Genomic DNA, 22,399 nt, shown 5'->3' on the forward strand with positions numbered 1-22,399 from the left:
GATTGAAAAAAAAATAAAAATAAATATATAAAAAAAGTCCAAGTTTAATTGTAATAAAGTTTCAGACTTAATGATTTTGTTGTTCGTCCCTCAGCCTCCAATCCTGGAGATGGTGTCTCAGAAGTAGTTCTATTGTTGTCTCATTAAAGGGAAAAAAACCTAAAAAAAATAAATCAAACCAAAGCAGCACAAAACAACAACAACAAAAAACCCCACAAAGTGTCCCAAGTGCAAATGCAATACAGTTTCAGTAAGTTTTTCAGCATGAAGGTGTAGTTCGGTTGTTGTCTCATCAAAGGAAGGGAGAAAAAAAAGTCTGGAGACAGGTCTGTGAATGGCTATCTGAGGCTGTGGCTCACCTGCCCACTGCTGTCAGCCAGCTGTTGCTGGAGGCATTATTTATGCAGATCTCAGCAGTGAGTTTAGCACTCACCTGGCCCCTCAGGCCTTGTTTACTTAGCGTTCTCCCGGGCTTGACCACCACTGCTACAATCTTTCCCCTTTCCAAGCACACTAGAGGAGGTGACACTGTACCAGCTTTCTCAGGCCTGTGTGTTTATTTACAGTTCACGTGGGAAGTGGGTCTTCCCCCCTCTCCTGTGGAGTTTTCCTCCCACCACCAGTTTTACAAGCTTTCCCGCTCCTGGTTGCTGGGCGTGTGCTCCTATTCCTGCCTTCTCCAGCCGGCTTGTGAGAGATTTTCCCTCCCCTCCTTTTCGGCACTCAGGGTGCCCCGCCCTCTTTGCTACTGTCTTTTTTGTTGTTATTGCTTATTATTCAGTTTCTCTTTTTTTCCTGGGTGGGATCGGTCTGTTCAGGGAGCTATGCTGATCTGGCCCTCCCTGGGTTGTCTGTGGGAGTACCGTGTACCGCTTAGCTCACCTTGTGGTCCGCGTCTTCCCAAGCCATCTGGGTGCTGGCGTCTTATAATTGAATTCTCAATAGTGTCTTCAGGTCACAAGAGTAAATTGCATTGCAAGACATATGTTGGAAAAATCACCATGTAGATTTTGATTTTTTCATTATTGTTAAAGACATTATATTGTGAACATTGTGCGTAAAGATAAATGCTCAGTTTCAATCTTCTATATCTCAGTTTCTTTATGAATATAACTTATAGAACATTTGAGAATATCTCTTTGGGGGTGGGAAGGTCTTCTTTGTCACATTTCTACCATTTTAGGTTTTTAAAACATGTGTGAGTACTTATAAAATTTGATTTTCCTTGATGCATTTGTTCATTTTTAGTAATTCATTAATTCTTTGAGTGTCTTGCTATGGTGCTGAGTACTCAAAAACAAATAGGATGTAGCTTGTGTTCTTAAGCATTTGTAGTCCAGAGACAGATGAATAAGCAAGCAGAAAATTACACTAATGGATAAGTACCATCTGTAGAGAAAGTCACAGAGTGCTGTGAAAGCTCATAGGAGGGCACCTATCCTGTAGGTAGAGAAAAGTGATAAAGGCTGGCCATCAGATAACATGTCTGAGGTGAGTCTGTGATAACCACTGAACCAAAACTTGCCTTGGATCCTAACACTTTAGGTAATGTCTAGGAAGGTTTGACAGGTAAGAGTAGAAACTGATGGATGTTAAAGTGCCTCTTTTGGTTATCTTTTGGGTTATGGTTTCATTGGTTTTAGTTACACATACATACACACACATGATTATATTTGATTTTAGTTATAAACCTGTCAGTAAGTAGATATCATAAAAGATATGTGTACATATATACATATAAAAAGTATACATTGTATAAAAGTACATATATATATATATATATATATATATATATATATATATATATAATGTTTAAACAGTGAGCCTTCTAGATGAAAATGTAGGTTTGCTTTAGTAAGGTTTAGAATTATTTCTAAACTGCTGAAAGAAAAAGGTAATTTCTTTTGATGTCCTTCCTTTTCAGGATTACCACACAGTCTGGTTTGAGAAGCATTTGCTTCCACCTTTTTGAGTGGTAATTACTATTTGTGGTGTTGTCACACAAATTGTGTAAAGAAGCCAGTGTTTTAGAAATTGACATCGAATCTTTTCAACTCCATTTTGCTACATGTGGTAGCTTTGAAGAGTGTGATAGAAGCATGGTTTGAATGTGGCTTGTCTCCCAAGGGTTCATATGCTCAAGGCTTGGTTCCCAATATGGTGGTATTGAGGTGGTGAAACCTTTAAGAGGTGGGGCCAAGGTTATTGTAAGTGCTGCCCTCAGAAGGGATTAATGCTCATCTTGTGGAATGAGTTAGTTTCAGTGAGGGTGCGTTGTTATAAAAAGACCAACACTGGCCCCTCTTTGGTCTTTGGCTTTCTGACTTGCCATGTGTTCTTTCCCTCTTACATATATTCCCACCATGATGTAATCTGCCATGGCCCTCATCAGATTACCAGGATCACCCATAGCAGATGCTCTATGATGCTCTTGTATTTTTAAAACTAGGATCTACTCTAAATAACCTGTTTTATTAAAGCACCTAGCCTCAAGTATTTTGTTAAAGCAACAGAAAATAAACTAGTACAGAGGGTTATTGTAATTATTGATTCTCAATCTTTCTCTTAATTTCTTCTCTTTCTCTGTCCCTCTCACACACATATATACACACACACACACACACCATTATTGTTCTGATTTTGTGCTTCAGGATAAATGATTAATTTTCATTAAAGTTGAATATCAACTATTCAACTTTAAATAAGTTAGAAATTGAAACAAATCTCCTGTGATTTTATGCTTAACTCTTAAATAAATGTTTGCTTTTCATTCCTTCATTTCTTTATTAAAATACTTAGGATTTACTTTCCCAAGTGATTTTTTTTCAGTTTTTATATTAACATATAGCAACATCTTTCTATTGGCTGTTATATTTATCTACCTTAACCAATTTTATTATGTGTAGATCAAAGGGTTTTTTTTTGTGATTTGGATGTATAATTTTGTTTCTAGTCTGTTTGTACTATTCTCATTTCTCTTTCAATACTTTATGCTTTTAGCATTTTATTTTTCATTAAATACATCTTTGAAAAAATTTCTTGTCAACTCAACCTGCCTTTTTCTCCCTTCATACATGTTATTATTTGAATTAAATTTCCCATTAGCTAGGTCATTTGATTTCTGAATGTTCAGGACAAATGGCTTGTCTGTGGCTTTATAAACTCTTGGTGTTCTGGCCTTTGATAGATTAAAAAATTTAACATTTCAGAACCACTGACTAGGTTTCAATTTTCTTAGGTTTTAATAATCTTAGATTTAATTTTCTTGTATTTCTTAGATTTTTAATAATCTTGTGTAATCGTAGGGCTTAATTTGTATTTACTTTATTCATACCTGATTATTGAAGGACCTATGCTAATGCTCTGCCACCATTACACATTTTAGTTAGCATGATGCCACAGTTCCATTTGCTTTGTGCTCATATAGGGATGCCTTGTTCAGTATAGCAGCTACTGGCCACATGTGACAATTGAATACTTGTGGCTAGTGCTACCCAGAATCTGGGTTTTAAATTTTATTTACTTTAATTAATTTAAATGTAAATTTAATAAATAAATGATAGTTTATTTATTTAAAAAATTTAAAGGTTTTTGGGACAACTTGGGTATGTGAATTGATTTTTTAAATGTAAACTTTATGAAATCTGAATCTAAAGTATTTCTGATAAAAATTTAACATCTGAATTGTGATACACTACAAGTATAAAATCCATACTTTTTACTGAAAACTCAGTATAAAAATAGAATGTAAAATATCTCACTGATATTTTTATATTGACTATATTTGATATGACACTATTTTGGAAAATAGGTTTAAATAAAATATACTACTAAAATTAACTTCACTTTTTAAAAAAATGGCTACTTAAAAATTTAAAACAACATATATTCCTTATATTGTATTTCTGTTGGGCATCACTGCTATGCACCAATAGTTCTCAAACTTGGTTGGCTATCAGAAAGCTTTTGTGATGGTAAGCTTTATATAAAAATATGGAATGAGTCTGTATACTGAGGAGTTTAGGAGTTCATACTCATAAAACTAGGTGATTTTGATATAGCATTAGTTTTGAGAAGCACCAATTTAGACTACAAATTTTCATAATGCAGTCCTTCAGAAATCAGGGCTAACTATATTTCTGTAACTGTTGAAGTTTATTTCTGTTTTAATTGTAGGGTTGGAAGAGACAGTCCAGTGTACTCACTATTTGTCTTAAGTAACTTAATTGTCACAGTGATGTGAAGACATAGCCATTACTATTCCTTTTTATGGCTCAGGGAGCTGAAAATCAGTGTATATTAGAAACTTGCTTGGTATGAGGTCAAGGATTCAAATTCCAGACAGATGACCATCTTTACGATCATGTCTCTCCCACAGAGACATCTGGCAGAGTGAGATTGTGAGAAAATCCATCTAACTGTATTACTGACAGCCACTAGCATTTTTAAAGTGCTGTGTATTATGCTTATTACTTCACATGAGTCATCTTAATTAATCCTTACAATAGCTTAGTAAGATTTTTAAAAATTTTAAGTTTTATAATTCCCAGTTTACAGATAAAAAAACCAAGGTTTAAAGTTAAGTAAATGGCTCTGGCTATTATGGACTGAACTGTGTAACCCTCAAATTTATATAGCCCTAACATGGGCTATATTTGGGATAGGGCCTTTAAGGAGGTAGGTAGGTTTTATGAAGTCAGAAGGATAAGGCTCTAATATGGGGTTGAGAGAGAAAGAGAGGAGAGAGAGAGAGAGAGAGAGAGAGAGAGAGAGAGAGAGAGAGAGAGAGAGAGAGAGAAGAGAAAGAGAGTTGGGAGATGGCAAACAGACATACCAGGGAGGCCAAAATGCCAGGGGAAAACACAGTGAAAAAGGTAGCCTTCTGCAACTGAGGAGAGAGGCCTCAGGAGAAACCAGCACTTTTATTCTGGACTTTTAGCCTCCAGTACCGTGAAAAAACAAATTTCTGTTGCTTAAACCATCGACTCTGTGGTATTTTGTTATGGCAGCCCAGACAGACTTGCCAAAGGTGATGTAACTAGTTGATGTTTTAGTTTGACTATCTGCCTAGTCAGCATGACTTCAAAGTCCATTCCCTGAGCTAGTTTGTCTTCTACCTTTCTTACAGTGCTGGGAAGTTCTTCTTAAGATCTGGGAGGGACTGAAATGTAGAATTTGAGTCATAGGAATGGATGCTCTACTTCAAAACATTTTTGTTACGTTTTCTCTAGAGTGTAAGCCCCTTGGGAGCTGGCTTCTGGTGGGTTTTGTTCACCACAACTACTCTAGTGCTTGAGATGATGCCTGGTAATGAGTAGATGCTTAATGAATATTTGTTGAATGAATGAAATAAAAAGAAAATAAGAGAAGGTAAAATGACAGATAGGGGGCCTCAGAGTCAGTCCCTGAAAAATATCCATGCTTAAAGACCAAGCACAGGAAGGAGAGCCTGTGAAGAACAGTGTGTCCTGAGACCTGAAGTTTTGATTTGATATACTAGATAACAGGGAGCCATAGTAGAACTTACAAACAAACAGCAATAATATACATTGCAAGTGATTTTGAAAGGTAGACACAGAGGAGAGAAACACCAAGGGTTGGAGACTGGCTAGGAGGCTGAGTAGAGTACAGTGGTAGAGGTCTGGGTTTGGGTCATGGAGAGGGAAATGGAGAGCAAAAGGGCCTGTGAGATACTACAATTGAAGACATAACAGACAGTTCTTGGAACAGGTGACTAACAGAGGATTAGTGAGAAGAAAGTCAAGAACAAGTCACAGATATTTTGTCTGGGAAATGCTAAGGCCCACAAAGGCCAAGTGACTTATTCAAAACTGCACAGTTCTCATTTGAGGAATCTTTTAAATCTTTTATTTAGTTATTTATTTTCCTTATTGAGAGTATGTTCTGTCAGAAGCTTAGAATCTTGGGTTGGAATTTATTTTATACTTTTGGACTGATAAATTTTGACTTGTCAGTTCAGCCAAAGAATATCACTACTCATACTTGACAACTTCTAAAAAATGTAATTAAAAATGAAACTGGTGACAGCACATAAAACAACACATTTCTAAAGTTGACATATTTTGGTCCCCAAAGCTATTTTGAATTTGAACGTTAGAAATGCATCTTTTAACTTCCACGGAGCTACAAAGAGAGGCTCTTCCCAGTCTGAAGAATGAATTTTAAAATCTTCTATAGAAAAATGCCACAGAGAAAAATAAAGAAAGCAGCTGGCCCTCTTACCAGTTTCAGAGCAAGCGAGGAATTGCAGTAGAGCATAAAACAGCTTTCTCTCATAAAAGAAAACACAGCAAGAAAAATAATCCTTTCTGTGTAGCCTTTTGCAGTTATTTTCTGTCGAGTATTAGATAGAGACCAGAGGGCTTAACATTGTTTTGATACCCTGCAACTGGCAGGTTGCCTGTCAGAGGAAGTTGGAAACGAACTGACCAGCTTTCTGCTCCAGGTGGCTCTTGGGCCACATTTTCTGTGCTGTTGTTATCAGTCATTTAATTCCCTACTGAATATCAAGCGTGTTTTTAGTTCACAGCCCGTTTGCAGTGTCTTTCTGTTTCCTTTTTTCGTTAGCCACATTAAGGAAAAAAAAAAAAAAAGAGCAACCCTGGAAGCACTTTTGCAAATGTGAATTTAACAGTAAAGAGCACAATAAAAAATAACAGCAAATTATAGCAATACACTGACTTAAGATAGAGGCCTTTGGGATAATGTTTACCTTCAGGGAATTTTGGGAAGGTGTCATGTGAGGACTTGCTAATAAAAATAACTAGGCAATAATGATAATTAAAAAAAATCTGGTGTCCCAAAGGAGAGATTAAAGAAAGGGGCTATTTTAAAGTTTTTTATTGATGTGGGTTTTTTTTTTTTTTTGGCAAGAGAAAAAAAGCTGGTAGTTTTAAAGCAATCATAAATTCAATAACCATCTGTATGTATGTGGCCTCTTTATCAAAACATAGCATCAAACATCACACATAACACTGAAGGAGAAAAAAATGTATTGAGCAAAGTGAACTAACTTATAGCAGAGCCCTATGGAAGAATTTTACACAAAGAATCTCCCTGTATAACTATCCTTGTCTCAAATTAGCAATAACACCATGTTTTTCTTATTTTCTTTTATGTTTTTCCTTCAACAAAATCAGAGAACAAGAGGGCAGGACAGGCGGCGGGGTTGGGGGTAGGAGGCCCAAATAACGTATATACATGTAAGAACATGTACAAATGATAAAATAAAATTTAAAAAAAGAATCTTACAGCATTAACAGCCTTGACCTGTGTTTCTCTTTGGGGGGAACATCTGCAAATTGTAATTAAGCAATTTTTATTTGTTTCTCTTCTTCTTTTGTCATCACCAAATCACTACACTTAGGGAACAAATTGACAAATTACAAAACAGAAAACTGCTGGTTCAGTTGCAGAAGGAAATTTCCCCCTTCAGATTATGATGGCTTTTGAGTTGATTGAGCCATTTTGTTTTAGATATAGTCATATAAATCTTCAGCTGACTGTGTTACAATTCATACTCATTCCAAACATGAATATTTATTTCATAGATAATCATTTGTTCTTCACATCTTTTATAGTTTAGATGTAACTGCATAAAGAAAGAAAATGTATTTAACAATGTGCAACATTTTGAATTATAACCATTAAATTAATTTTTGACAGTGTTCTTAATGCACACTATTTTGTTATAATAGATATTTTTTCTTGGTGTGCTTTCTCAGTGAAGTAAGAGAATTAAAAATATTTTGGTTTGTTTATAAATTAGAGAATCATTTTCATCAAGGCTGTCTTTTCAGTTTATATTTGTTTTATTTTGTGAGAACATGTACATTAGAGAGTTTAATCTTTATAGGCAAATGGGATTTTTAACTTTTACAAAACACTAAACACAATTTACTAATAGTTAAATAAAATTTTAAGATGGTCTCTATCAACATTTAGCCTATAGAACAATGTTGAGTGGGTGCACACTTGTTTTGTATGTTCTTCTCTTTAACGTGAGACATTATTTTTACTCATTGTTGTTAAATGTATTGTTACTTGAAGGAAAAAATGTAATTTGAGGTACTTGTAAGACTATCCTTATTCTCAATTGAATGAGCATGTATTCAAATAAGAATGGGTTTTAGCAAAATGTTCTTTCAGCAATGAAACAATAATATTTTCTTTGAAATGGTTGGCTAAACCCAAAGGGATACAAACAGGAAACCTTTTTTTAACCAAATTCTTATCTTCTTTATATGAAAATCAGACCACAATCTGTCTGGTTTGTGACTTTTGTGTCTTTTTTTTAAAATTTGGATTTGTTCCAGGTGAGATAGATTTAAGTGATGCCAGACAGCTTCCTCTTCTTGTAACCCATTGCTTCCTTAGCAGAGAAAGCAATCATTTTATCATTTCATGTATTTTCTGGACTTAGTCTGTCTTTTGCCCTTAGGTGCTGTGGTTTTATGAGCCACTCATTTGAAAAAAAATGATTGTAGCCAATCATCTAATTCTGGGTGTGAAGTTTAGACTCTGACTATAGTGCTAGTCCAGTTCTTGCTAACGTTGAGGTTGCTGATTCAGTAGTATTGACTGCTATGCCTATGTTTTAGGCATTGGGCTAGAATCTGAGATGAATGAGTTCTTGCGCTAGAAGAATTAGCTCATGTATTGTTATTTATTGCTACCTGCATATAAAGGTTGATGTGATTCCCTAAGGCTCTAGGTGTATGCCTCTAGACAAAAATAGCAATTTATTTTATTATTTTATTTTTTTGGTGATGCAGGGGTTTGAACTCAGGGCTTCATGCTAGCTAGGCAGGTGCTCTGAAGAATAGCAATTTATATGTGTTGTTTATAAATTGTATACCTAGAATTTATTAGTAAAGCAATATTAACTATTTGCATAGTATTGATGAAATAATATTCAGAATATTGTCTTTGGTTCTGGGGTCTCAGTTTTAGGTTGAATAAATATTTTATGAGTTAAGAAAAAGAACAATAAGGATGATTAGGATAGTGGGTTTTCAGACTGTTTTTTTCTTTTTTACCTTTAAGCTTGTTATTTTTTTTAATGAAGAATGTCTTATAGTTCCCTGTTAAAAAATGAGAGAATGTACAATACTTGTATAATTTCAAGAATTCTCCTGAACTGGCCCAATGGCATATGCCAATGTTTGAGTCCTAGATTATTACAAATTTATTCAAGGAATGTTATTCTACCTCTGAAAAATTGACAACTTCTAAGAAGGATTTATTTGCAAAGAAAAGGGAAAAACTACTCCCTTTAACTTTCTGTGTACTGGATGAGTTAAAGGGCATGTTTTAAGTAAGTGCACCATTATGCAGGTGACTAGAAGGGAATGATCTCAGCGTGAAGATTGAATTGGGAATATTTAATTTTACAAAGAATGTACTATACTGCCCTTTTATTTCTTATCTTGTTATAGGCAAGGTACTGTTTTGTCTTTGATCAGAAGACCTGAGTACTAGTCCACATATTTAATTCCTTGAGATCACAGGCCTGCCACTTCCCTTCTGAATCTGTAAGCCAAGAGTGATTCTGCCTATTTAGTATATCTCTTATAGTTGTGGTAAGAACTGGATGAAATATATAGGAAGGTAGTTGATAAATTTTAAAGTCTTACTTAAGTTTAAAGTTTTATGATTGGGGGACTATTTATGACATAAAAGAGTATCATTATGGTTAAATGTTAAAGAAATCTGGAATGTACAATATAAAAATGTACAATATTGGCCACAGTAATAGTTGATTATATCTTGTTCCATGAAGTAGTTAAAACCAACTGCCTATAGTCCATCTTGCATGGTGTACATGTACATGGTATACTATACAACTGTGAGACTCAGGGAATAATCCTACACTGGCCTCTGGTGGATAAACTAAGTACTGAGTATATACATAACCATTCGGCAAAATTATTTATTTGCTTTGACAAAGATAAGGCATCAGATCCTTCTTTTTAATTATCAGTTTTTAGATTCTACTTCATGAAATCTTTACTTGGGAATCCTACCTTAAGGATAAATAAAAATCACATGGGAGATGTTTACTAAAATTCATATTCCTAGGTGTCTATCCCCAAATTTGGATTGACTGGTTCCTGTGTGCAATCCAGGACCAGCTTTGAAAAATAGGCCCTAAATGAGTTTAGTGTGGGAGGTGGGTAAAGGGAGATACATGAATTCTTCAAAGTTTTATGCTTATTTTGGTAAAAATTCTATTTTTCTAAGGATAAATTATATAGCTTTTATGAAATTGTTGCACACCTCACAAAGGGTAAGAACAATTATTTTGTTTTAAATACAACTTTGTATTTGATGTCACTACTTTTTATTATTTCTAAGACATTTTTGATAGTGAAAAAACATGACAACCTATAGGGTTAATTTTACTGTGACCTTGCTGATCTCTGATACAGAGACTAGGGTATAATAGCTTATAGAATATTAGTGTGGGCTTTGGTTCAGCACACGTTTTGTCCCAAGTATGAAGGATTATTATGCTTGTGTCTGTGGACCAAAGCCACTCCATCACAAGGAGATGTCCTTGCCATTCTGTTTGGTTTTGCCAACAGAACTGTGTTCTTAATGAGCATTTTGCCCTTAGCAAGAGCCTGGAGGGGACCATGCAAGCTGTGGAGGCATCTTGTTGCCTGGGCTTCTAGGAAATGCCCTTCTAATAGTTTTGCTGCTTCTGGTAGTTTTTCTGCTGTACATGAAGGTATTTAGTACATTTTAAAGACTTACTTAAGGATGGAGTTTATGATTAGGGTAACTCGTCATTTAAAAGAGAGACATCAAAGTTAAATATGAAAGAATTCTTGACCTATAATATAAAAATGTAAAAAAAATTCCCTCTTCATTATTTTCAGGAAAGTCTTTTTAAGAAGGAAGAAGATGCATGTAGGTGTTTTCCCTAGACTGAGGATTAGTAGATAGGTTGGAGAAAATGCTTTCCACTTCTACCAATAAAAGCTTGTTATACATTTACACGTGTGCATGGAAACAATGCTAGGAATCTCTCTGTATAGTTATCCTTATTTCAAACTAGCAAAAATGCTATGTCTTATTTATTATTGCTTATGTCTTCTCATCAACAAAATTGGAGAAGAGGGCAGAACAGGTTCTGCCTGGAAGTGAGGGTGGTGGTGGTGGGGGAAGAGGAGTGCACAGGAGGGGAGGTCAGGGGGCAGGGGGGAGAAATGGCCCAAACAATGTATGTACATATGAACAAATGAATAAAAAACATTTTTTGTTCATAGAGAAAAATTAGAAATCACTGAGCAATACCAACACACACACACACACACACACACACACACACACACACACAGAGAGAGAGAGAGAGAGAGAGAGAGAGAGAGAGAGAGAGAGAGAGAGAGAGAACACACACACTTTGTAATAGTAGAACTCTAAGCGAATCCATCAACATCCAGAATAAAGACTACATTTCCCACTCTTGCTTTGGCCACATATAACCATTTGACTAAGTGTGTGCCAGCGAGAGGGGAGCTGACAGGTGCAACTCTTGGGTCATACCCTTAAGACATATGTACTAGATTCTTTTATTTCCTTACCCCCAGCTGGAAATTGGCAATCATTAAAACAATTCTCCTGGACTCAGAAATGGAATCCATGTGTGCAGAATGCAAATGTCCCACTAGCCTGTATCCCTGGATTGTCTCATGGAGCAGAGCCAACACACTTGTCCTGGACTGTTGTGTGAGAGAGGAATAAAATTCTTGTTAAAGCTGCTCTGCTTTGGTGCTTCCTCAACATAGTAACTTAAACTGAGCCTTAACTAGTAACCAGAAGTGATGAATGTACCTTCATCTTCTCCTTCCTCCTCTCCTCTTTTACTACAAGGATGGGGTGGTGTGCCATCCTGGACCATGTGGTAAAGGGTGGCACTCTAGGGATAATGGAGAAGAAAGGTGGAAGAGTCTGAGTTCTAGTGTGACTTTGTGGAGCAGAACAACCATATTATCCCTGTATTATCTACATCTGTACTGGTGTGTGAGAGGGAAATAAACTTCCATCTTGTATCAGTCGTTGATACATTAGGTATTTTTTCATGTAGGAAAACCACCTGAAACCTTGAAGCTAGCACAGGAAAGACTAGGAAATACACTGGAAGCAATAGGCATAGGCAAGACTTTCTCAGTAGAACTCAAGTGGCTCAGCAACTAAGAGAAAGGATTGATGAATGGGACTGCATAAAATTAAAAAGCTCCTGTACAACAAATGGTCTCTAAATTGAAGAGACTACCTACAGAATAGGAGAAAATCTTTGCTAGTTATACATCAGGGAAGGGACTGATAACCAGAATATACAAGGAGTCAGAAAAAACTAGACTCCCAAAAAAATCAATGACCTAATAAAGAAATGGGCAACTGAACTGAATGGAACTTTTTCAAGGAAAGAAGTCCACATGGCTAAAAACCACAAGAAACAATGGTCACCATCCCTGGCCATAAAGGAAATGCAAGTCAAAACCACACTAAGATTCCATGTCACTCCTGTTAGAATAGACACCATCAAGAACACCACCACCAACAAGTGTTGGCAAGGATATGGGGAAAAAGGAACCCTCATATACTGCTGGTGAGAATGTAAGCTAGTATAACTACTATTTGGAAACAATATAGAAGTTACTTAAAATACTAAAAATAGATCTGCCATACGATCCAGCAGTACCACTCCTAGGGATATACCCGAAGGAATGTGACTCAGGTTACTACAAAGGCACCTGCACACCCATGTTTATTACAGCACTATTCACAATAGTCAAGCTATGGAAACAGTCAAGATGCCCCACTACTGACAAATGGATTAAGAAAACGTGGTATTTTTGCACAATGAAATTTTACTCAGCCACAAAGAAGAACGAAATGTTGTTATTCGCAGGTAAATGGATGGAACTGGAGAACTTCATCTTAAGTGAAATTACTCAGGTTCAGAAGGCCAGAAGCCACATGTTCTCCCTCATATGTGGATTATAAACCTAAAACAAATGCAGTAATACTATTGGACACCGGTCACATAGGAGGGATAGGGCAAGGGAAGAAAACCAAAAACTTGAATGTGGTTGATGTGCTTTCTGTACAGGAATGAATATAGAAATCTTAAACTGGCCGAGGCCACCTTGAGAAGGGGACTAGGGAGGAGTGAAGAGGACTGGTAAAGATGAACCTATTGGGGTTGTAATACATATATGCATGGAAACAACACAAGGAACCTCTCTGTATAGCTATCTTTATCTCAAACTAACAGAAATTCCATGTTTCTCTTATCTTTTATGTTTTCTTCTCCTACCAAATCGGAGAACAGGAGGGCAGAACAGGTTGGCACTGGTGGGAGGGGGGAGGTGGCACAGAAAGGGGTTGGAGGATGAATATGGTGCAAATAATGTATACACATGTATGTAAATGCAAAAATGATACCTGTTGAAACTATTCCAGGAATGGGGGAGGGGGATGAAAGAGTAGTGGAAAGGGTGAATTCAAGTATGATATGTTTGATACATTGTAAGAACCTTTGTAAATGCTACAGTGTACCCCCACCCAGCAAAACAATAATTAAAAAAAATAAAAAACAGCCCTATGTCTTAGTATAAACCATGAGTATATAATCTTTTCTGAAGTCTTCTGTTTATTAGTATGTACATATGTGCACAATTATTATTGTATACATGAGAGTTGTAGATTACTAGAATTTAAATCCAAGCTTTGTTACTGTCTAACTGGGTGTTCCTGGAAAAGTTAATATTTATGAGCTTCAGTTTTATCATCAGTAAAATAGATATAATAACTTCCATCTCATAGACTTGTTATTAGGATTAAATAATTACATATATAAAATACACACATACATATGTTTATATTTATAATGCCTCAATTATCCTTAAGGGCTCAACCTAATATTTTCTTTCCCAAATAACATTATGTTAGGAATATCTTCCCATTACAATAAGTAGTATTATTTAACAATGTTTTTGATGACATGACAGTATAGGATTCAATCATATTTTTGTACCACAATTTGTTTAATCATCTTCTTTTTGCTGGACATTTGAATTATTTCTAATTGTTGTTCATTATAGACCATACTACCATGCACACCCTCAATTCATTTAATAAATGTTTGCTGAACATCTACTAGGTGCCTAATTGCTACTCACAGAAGTTAACAAAAATGACAAAGATCATTAGCTTCAGAAAATTTGCACTCTAGAAGGGGAAACAGACAACAAACAAACATAATCAGTAAGAAAAGTATCTGTGTTTGGAGATAGCAATTGTTTTGGGAAAAATCCAGAGCATATAATGGATCATGAGTGCTGGCAGGAAGGTGCAGGTTGTAATTCCTTTTTGGGTGATGTGGTTTTACTCTGGAAGGTAGAACTTGAAAGAAAGAGGAAAGAAGGTGAGGGAGTTCGCCCTGCAGATGTTTAAGGCCCAGGCGACAGCCAGTACTGGGGCCTGTGACAACAGCCTCTGGCCTGCTTGTGTGGCTGGAATGGTGTGAGCAGAGGTGAGAGGAATGGAAGCTGAGGTTGGAGGGCACGGAAACAGGAGTAGGTCAGGCATGGATGTCCCTGTAGAGCCACTCTAGGACTTTTAGCTTTTTTTTTTTGGTAGCTACATTTTTGTACCCTTATTTATAGCCTTTGGATATATCTTTATACATGGAAATGCTGGTTCAAAGATATGCAAAGTTTTCCAGCCTTGATCAAGTAAAAAATTTCAAGGGAATAGATTAGACATTTTTGACTTTGTAGTGAAATCTTTGCCCACATGCTTAATCACTTCTTTTGGATAAATTCTTAGACATGGAAATGCAGGCAGAAAGATATGTAAAATGTTATGCCTTGGAGTGAGTAAAAAAGTTTTAAGGAATAAATTTTATATTTCTTGTAGGCAGAGGCTGTGTCTTGTAATTTTCCTAACCCTCCTCATTCTCCAGCCCAGCAGAGGGCTTAAGCACATGGTGAACACAGTGTAGAACTTGCTGGTTGAATGGCTGAATTTCATTCTATATCCCAAGGTTAAGTATTTCATGTCCTTTGAAGTGGAGGAGTATTTTACCTTATAGAAACCATGAGTTAGTTCTTGATGGTGGGCTACCTGTTTTCCTTAGGTGTACATATTAGTGGGAAGAGAGACAGTGAACAATTTAGATTGTCTCCAATGATTTCATATAAATTTGAAGAAAAAAGGATATGTGATAGAGAATGGTCCTACTCTGCAGCTGTGATGGTAGTAAGGAGATGGAGCAACTGGAGAGTTGTAGTCTTAGGGAGCCATGTATCTCTCCCAGTGTCTGGATATGGAGAGAAGCTGTCAGTTTGATTATCTGTTGGTTTGATGTCATGTGGCACTGTATGGAACTGGATTAGTGATAATGGTTCTTGGATCAAACTCAGCATCATAATCAAGGGGGTACAAAATGTGGAAACAATCCCAATGTCCACCAGCTGGTGAATGGAAAAACAAAATGTGGTCCTATTCATATAGTGGAATATTGACAATAAAAGTATGAAAGTATTAGTACATACCACAACATGGATGAAATTCAGTAGTGTTATGCTAATTGAAAGAAGTCAGATACAAAAGACCACATATCATGACTCCACTGATATAGAATGTCTAGCAAAGATTAATTTGGAGTAACAAAAAGTAAATTAGCAGTTGCTTGTGATTAGGAATAGGAATGAGGAAAGACTGCCAATGGGCACGAGGCTCCTTTCTGGGATAATGTAAATGATCTAAAGTTAAATTGTGGTGATTGTCATATGACTATATATTTACTAAAATCATTAAAATGAGTGAATTTTATGGTATATAAATTATACTTCAACAAAGCTGTAGAGAGGTTGAGGGATTGCTTGTGAATGCCTAGATCCTTATCCTGGGTTCTTCACCAGATGAGTAAGTGGCTTTGTGACTCTGGGTTTGGTTCAAGAAACAGGAAGCTCCTGTTTTTGTGTAAATATGTCTTATCAAGAAAATAAATTATGCAGAGATATGTAAGATTTAAGTAGAAAAGGAATGTGTGCAAAAACAAATGAACTTCTCAGATAGCTACCTTGTATAGCTATTGTTACCAGTTGCTGTCACACTGTTAGAGATTCTGGAACAATAGGGAGTAATATTCAGATAGGCTGCATCTACTTATACCCTAGGCCTCCTCATTCTATGGCCTTGACTAAATCAGTTGGGAAGGGAAGCTCACCTTGTGGGGTATGTATGTATTGCCAACTGTAGTTCACCTGACAGGTTACAAGCATGCTATATTATCTACTTCCACTATCACATAGTTTGCTATAAAAAAAGTTTCATAGGCATACCAATTTAAATGTAAAAAGAGTGGTACAGACTGAAGAAAACAAGATAAGGTGAACATTTTGTAATATATAGAGGAAATACAGCCAGTTGGAGATAGTGTCTTTATTTCTGTTTAAGAAGCAAAAAAAAAAAAAAAAAAAAAAATAGAACTCACTTTGCAAGAGCTTTTTTCTTGCTTAAATCTCTACTATTCTTACAGTAGCTACCTATGGCTTCCTTTACTTTTCACCTAGTACCAAGCCACTCTGCTCCCTTTTGTACATTTCACCCTCTTGGAGCACAGATCTACTGTGACTGATTCCCAAAGTCAGGTATACAATTCTGGTAAGGTCCTCCAAATATACCCTGTCCACATGTCCCTGAGTGTATCTTCTGTCTTCCTGGAACATTCTGTGATTCTGCCTCAGACCTTCCCACCTTAGGAGCTCTACTCCTGAAACTTTTCCTTTGTGGAATGCCTTTGCACTGTGCTCACCTGCTGGCATAGTAGCTGTCTTTCAAAGCCCACCTTGTATGTCCCATTCACACCTGAAGCTTTTCTGTGATTCTCCCAAACCAATTATGATTTTGCCATTTTTTGGCTTTGTATCTCCCATACATTGTCTGCCAAGGTGCCGTCTGTTTTGGTCATTTGCAGACATGGCTTAATTTCCTAGTTTGTAGACTCGGTAAGGATGGGGACTGAACCTTACCCATTTTTGTCACCTTGCACATAATTGATGCTCAGAATATAACTTTTGGATTTAGTGATTTGCATACTTCAATGATCACACAGATTTTCTTTCTGAAAATAAACTTTGAGTAATTTTCCCTCTTTCCACATTTTTTTCTCTGTAAGTGCCTAACACTGGACACTTCAAAATTTTCATCTTATTGCTTGTGTCCCTCTTCTAGGGCTTTTGACATACACTTTTTTCCAGGGTAGGCTTGTGCATTTGTGCCTTGGCAGGTTGATGGCTATGACTGTGAATAATGAGTCAATTATCATCCAGCCTTGGGGACAGCACAATTATTCCTGACTGGCCAGGCTGAGGTAATCCTCTCCTCCCCGTGCCCTTTCAAACGGAGAACATAAAGCAGTTGGAATTCAGAGCTCTGCAAAGGGAATTTAGACAAAACATCTGTGTGCTGAATTTTGCTTCTTTGGATTTATTCTGATTTATGATTGATTGGTTTTTAAATTGCTTCTTTAATCCTAACAACTATTGCTCCAGAGGAGGCCATATACCAAGAAACATGTGATCAAGAAGCAGTGGAGTGAAGTAGTTTGGCTGGACAAATCAAGAGCAAATATTGTCCAGAGAAACATTGCTCTAGGCTAAAAGTATAATGTGAAAATCACCCCCTGACTTTAAAAGTACCAACCTTGTTATAAGCATGATTGCTTATCCCTTATTCTCTTTGCAGAAGTCTTTTGGCAACAGCCTGGTGTTGCACAGAATATTCCCCCCATGAATTTTTCTTTCCTTCTAGCAATATATTCAGTATCACATCGGGACTGAGAACATGCTCTTGATTTATATTGCTATTGACCATAGTGCAGAAGAACAGACACTTCGAGGTTGCTGGCAGGATTTAATCATGAATTCTGACGTTGGTTGTGCTGATATGTGAAAACTACTGCAAGTGTGGTAATGATTCTCAGCTCATGGACACAAGTTTGGCTTTTGTATGGATGAATTTGAATTTTTAAAAAAGTTTCTTTCAAAATTCAGTTCTCCTAAAATAATCACTTCTCTCTGGAAGATATATAATGAATATATGGTTGTGTCTAGTTTACCAAGGCATCAAAGTTTCCACCTTTTCAAGGCTTATAACCTTTCTCTTTGGTCTGAAATTAAATGTTGAAGGTGTAGTGGTGGCCTTGTAAGCCAGATCTGTTGAAAGCTTGTCTGTTTGCTATCAAAAGGAAATTGAAATTCCATTGCTTCAGAATAATGAAACCTCTGAACACCTTTAGAAAAAACTTTTGTCTCATCTGTATTGAAGTTTTGACTCAGAAATGCCCAAAGAAATGCTCTTTCAGGTCTCAATAACCTACTCGTTCTCTGAAATATTGCTGTTAGATTTCTAAACTGTGTTATACCTGACACGTATTTCAAAGCAAGAAACATTAGGGATAACATGAAAGGTAGAAAAAGACTCTGATAAAAACCAGAAACAGAAGAGGGTGAGATGAACAGTTGGGTGGCACACGTGGATCACCACCAGGACCATTCTGGGAAGCAGCTTCTGGTCTCTAATCAGGCTGTCAGCCAGTCCGAAGTCTGGGCTGTGCCAACATCTGCTATTTTGACATTATCATATTGAAAAAGAACTTTTTTTCCTATTTCACTTGGCAAGATATTTATTATTTACTAGGTTTAAAAAGTGATAAAAGTCTTTCTAAGGAGCACTTTTGAGTCTTTGGAAGGAGGTAGCATGTATTCTTGTGAAATGAATTTCCATGTTTAGGAAGTAGCTTTAAAATATAGGTTTAATCAAAGAGAGAATAAATTCTTTTCTGACTCTTGTGGTATTTTAAAAATGAAAGCTTTATGTTTACAAAAGGTGTGTGTGGGAGTTTTAAAAGAGTGGCTAAGACTTTTTGTTAGATCTGAGACACAATAATTCATCATCAGTACCAGAAGCTTGGACTTCATTATTTTTTATTCATTATTTCAAAGGAATTTCAACTGGTTATCTGTCAGATAAACCTGAGCATTTTATTGGAAATGGTAGAGGAGTATACTGAGTGGCCATGAGAATAAATAGAACTTGTCCTTACAGAATGTCTATTTTCAGACATGTCTGTGCTTTTCAGGAATTAAGTCAATCGACTATTACGAGTGTTGTGCTGGGCACATGCTGTTTTCTTACTAAATACTCAGTTTAGCTTGTGCTTGACTGAAAAGATAAGCAGGGAGGGCAGAAATTCTTTCACCTTTTATTATAACAGTACACCGAGGAATGGTGGAGCCACAGGAACTCTTATTTCCTTTTAATTTTGATGAAGTTTGAAAAACCCTTTCATCCCTCATTGAACTGCTATTTGTGTCTGCATGCCTAACTTGATCCACCCCGCTACCAGTTTTATTGTTGCCTTCAGACTGATTGAGGATTTGTCTATGGCTATAAAAGAGGAAGATAGCTGGGAAACTATGTCCTAAGACTATTTCTTCCTTGCTTATGTGGTCCTTCATACTGCTGTTTCCCCAGCAGTATTTAGCAGCCCTCCAGCACCTTACGTAGCCCTCCAACTCCTCCATCACTGGTATCCAAGACTGGTGCTTCATACCAGCATATCTAGGGCTTTGTTGGTGCATAAGGCAGAGGTCACCTCTTCTTGTAGGAGCTAGTTAGGGGTCACTGGTGTGGTGGGGTGGGCAGTAGGGAAGAGCTGGTTTGATATGTATTATTTATAGATATGGCCTTTGTAAAGAGAAAGTAATGCATTAGATATTTGTTTTACATCTCTGGTTTGTTAATGATATATTTGTTATAGGCTACATTGTCTTTACTCTGTTTCCCAACAGTATTTGAGTGTTAATATCCTGAAGACAGCCCCAAAGTCTTAATTCTGTCAGTGATAAGATATTCAGAAACAAACAAGGGATTCCAACTGGACTTGCACCAGGCTGTGATTATTTGCTATTGTCTCAACAAGCAAGTTGCAGTTTTAGAGTGTACCCTGCAGCTGTGGTCCTTTTATTGACTGTTGTAGGCTTTACTTTGCTTGTCCTCTTCTATTCTGTGAGGACTTTCCCTTTATTTGTTGTAATATTTTGGGTAGTAAAGCACAGTAGTTAGGAGGTTAGATTTTAGAGTCAGAGGCCTAGGTTCAGACCTGTGTTCTGCAGTCTACCAGCCATATAGCCTCAAATACACTACTTAATCTCTCTGTTGGCCTCAGTTTCCTTACTGGTAAAGTGGGATGGTAACAGTATTTCCCCCAAGGGGTACTGCAGGGCTGTAATGAAATAAGTCATGAGATGCTCATAAAGGAGTATTTGACACTAAATGACTGTTAACCCTTACTCATTTTAATATTACTATTAATATTAAAAATATTTTTTGGCTTAAACCATTATCTCAGTGTAGTTTATGTACCTGTGGTACCTTTCCCGTATTTTGCCCTACATTTTCAGTTGCATTTGGGTCATTTATACCAGTTTCCATTTGTAGCTCAACTAGATTCTCTCTCACCCAGCTTATTCCATTTTTTTACCCCTACATTTCTGTTAATGGTGCTCTAGTATTATAATTTTCTCTTGAATTAAACTTAGGCTCTTGATTAAAATTAGGCTCTTTCCTTATCCTAAAGAGATAATCATGAATATGCATGGGCTTAATAAAAAGTTATTGGTTTTACTTATAAATAGTTGAGAATAAGATATTAGCTAAATAAAGTATTTTATGTTTATATAGTGGAATTCTCTGTAACTTAAAATTACATAGAAGACTATTCAATAAAATGAAAAGAAATACTATTGACAAGTTGAGTTATAATATGTACAGTACAATTCCATTTTTACTTTTACAAATACTTGGATACACAAAAAAGATTACCAGGCCCTCAGACATTTTGTTGTGGTTGTGCTGGTACATAGGATTATGAGTAATTTTCATATTTTACTTTTTTCCCTTATAAATTTTCCAAAATCATCCACAGATTGCCTCCATATGAGGGGGAGAATCTTTCATATTGAGAAAAAATATCGAGATAAGTAAGGTCTTAAGGTCTTGCAAATACTTTGACCTTTTAACAATGGCCAAGAACGGTGCTGGGTACATAGTAGGCACTCAATAAATATTTGCTGAATGTTGAATGCAATAGTCTTATTTTTCTATGCATTTTTAGAAATAGCTTTGTATTTAAGAGTACTTAAAGCCTCAAGAATTCTACTTGTGTAGTTCTTTGAAAAGTATCCTTTTTTTGAAGAAGGTTTTTCAGTAAGTCCAAATAAACCAAACTGAGTATGGTGGGTATTTTCTAATACTGTATCACTTTTTATTTCAGAGGATAATATGGCCAAAAGGAGAGCACTTGGAACCAGTTCTTTGGGAAACATATTTACCTCAATAAAAGTTACTCATAAAAATCAACCAACTGATCACCATCTTAGAAATACAGCCGTCTTTCTTCATACTTCATCTCAATGTTTAGAAGAAGAACAGGTAAAACCATTGCACATTTATAGAAACAGTTTGAGGCAAAAAGAAAAACCCATTCTTCATAAATTAGAAAAAAGAGACCATAAGAAACATTGGACAGTTATCAGATTGGTAACTTCTTATTCAAGGAGTGGCATTTGGGTACTTTGTTGAAAATAATCATTACATTTCAAGTTTTCAATAGCTACAATTTATGACAGTAGCTTAGTTTAACCCAATTTTTGTTTAAAAACCTTTTAAGAATATGTCATCATTCTTCTTGAAATTATATCTTTTGTTCGCTATACAAATTCTTTTTTTAAAAATAATTCTTGTTGTAAAATGAGACTTATTTTTCCCTGTCCTAAATTCATTTCTTTCAAACTTAAAGTAGAAATTGTTAACCTTTGTTTTTCAAGATTTTGTCAATAAATGTTGGATGTTGTCTTCCTAATTTTTAAAACTTTATAGACTCTATTCATATGTTTCTTGGTTATGTTTTTTAATCACCAAAGAATGATAGTAGGTTGCTTGTCTACTTTTTAAGACATTTGAGTTTTTATTTCTACCTTTTAATGTTTTCCATATCGTACATAGGACAGTACGAGATTGTGATTTTATAAGAGATTAAAAGTCTCTATGTTAAAAATATGCTTATACATAGGAGTGGCTATAATTCTTTATTTCTAGAACTTGCTTCCTGTAATGATTGTGAGATGTAAACTTTTTATCCCCAGAGGATTCACACTTCACTTGTATGTATTGGTCATTGGGATTATATTATATATTGAGTCTTTGACCATTTCACCATGTGAAAGGTGAAGAATTTTTTTTTTAATTTTTAAAATTTTATTTTATTGTTGTGCTGGGTAGGGGTACATCATGG

General features: G+C 36.0%; 1 protein-coding gene across 3 annotated transcripts in view; it reads left to right on the forward strand.

Annotated features, from left to right (window-relative positions):
* Window positions 1-22,399, forward strand: part of Iftap (intraflagellar transport associated protein) — a 67,044-nt gene that overhangs the window by 24,722 nt on the left and 19,923 nt on the right. For all 3 annotated transcript variants that reach the window (XM_020174921.2, XM_074044623.1, XM_074044624.1), the window contains exon 3: window positions 21,380-21,537. In XM_020174921.2, the coding sequence (XP_020030510.1) occupies window positions 21,380-21,537 (158 nt within the window). The remainder of the gene's footprint in view (window positions 1-21,379; window positions 21,538-22,399) is intronic.

This window comes from Castor canadensis, chromosome 1 (assembly GCF_047511655.1).
Source record: "Castor canadensis chromosome 1, mCasCan1.hap1v2, whole genome shotgun sequence".
Classification (NCBI taxonomy): Eukaryota; Metazoa; Chordata; class Mammalia; order Rodentia; family Castoridae; genus Castor; species Castor canadensis.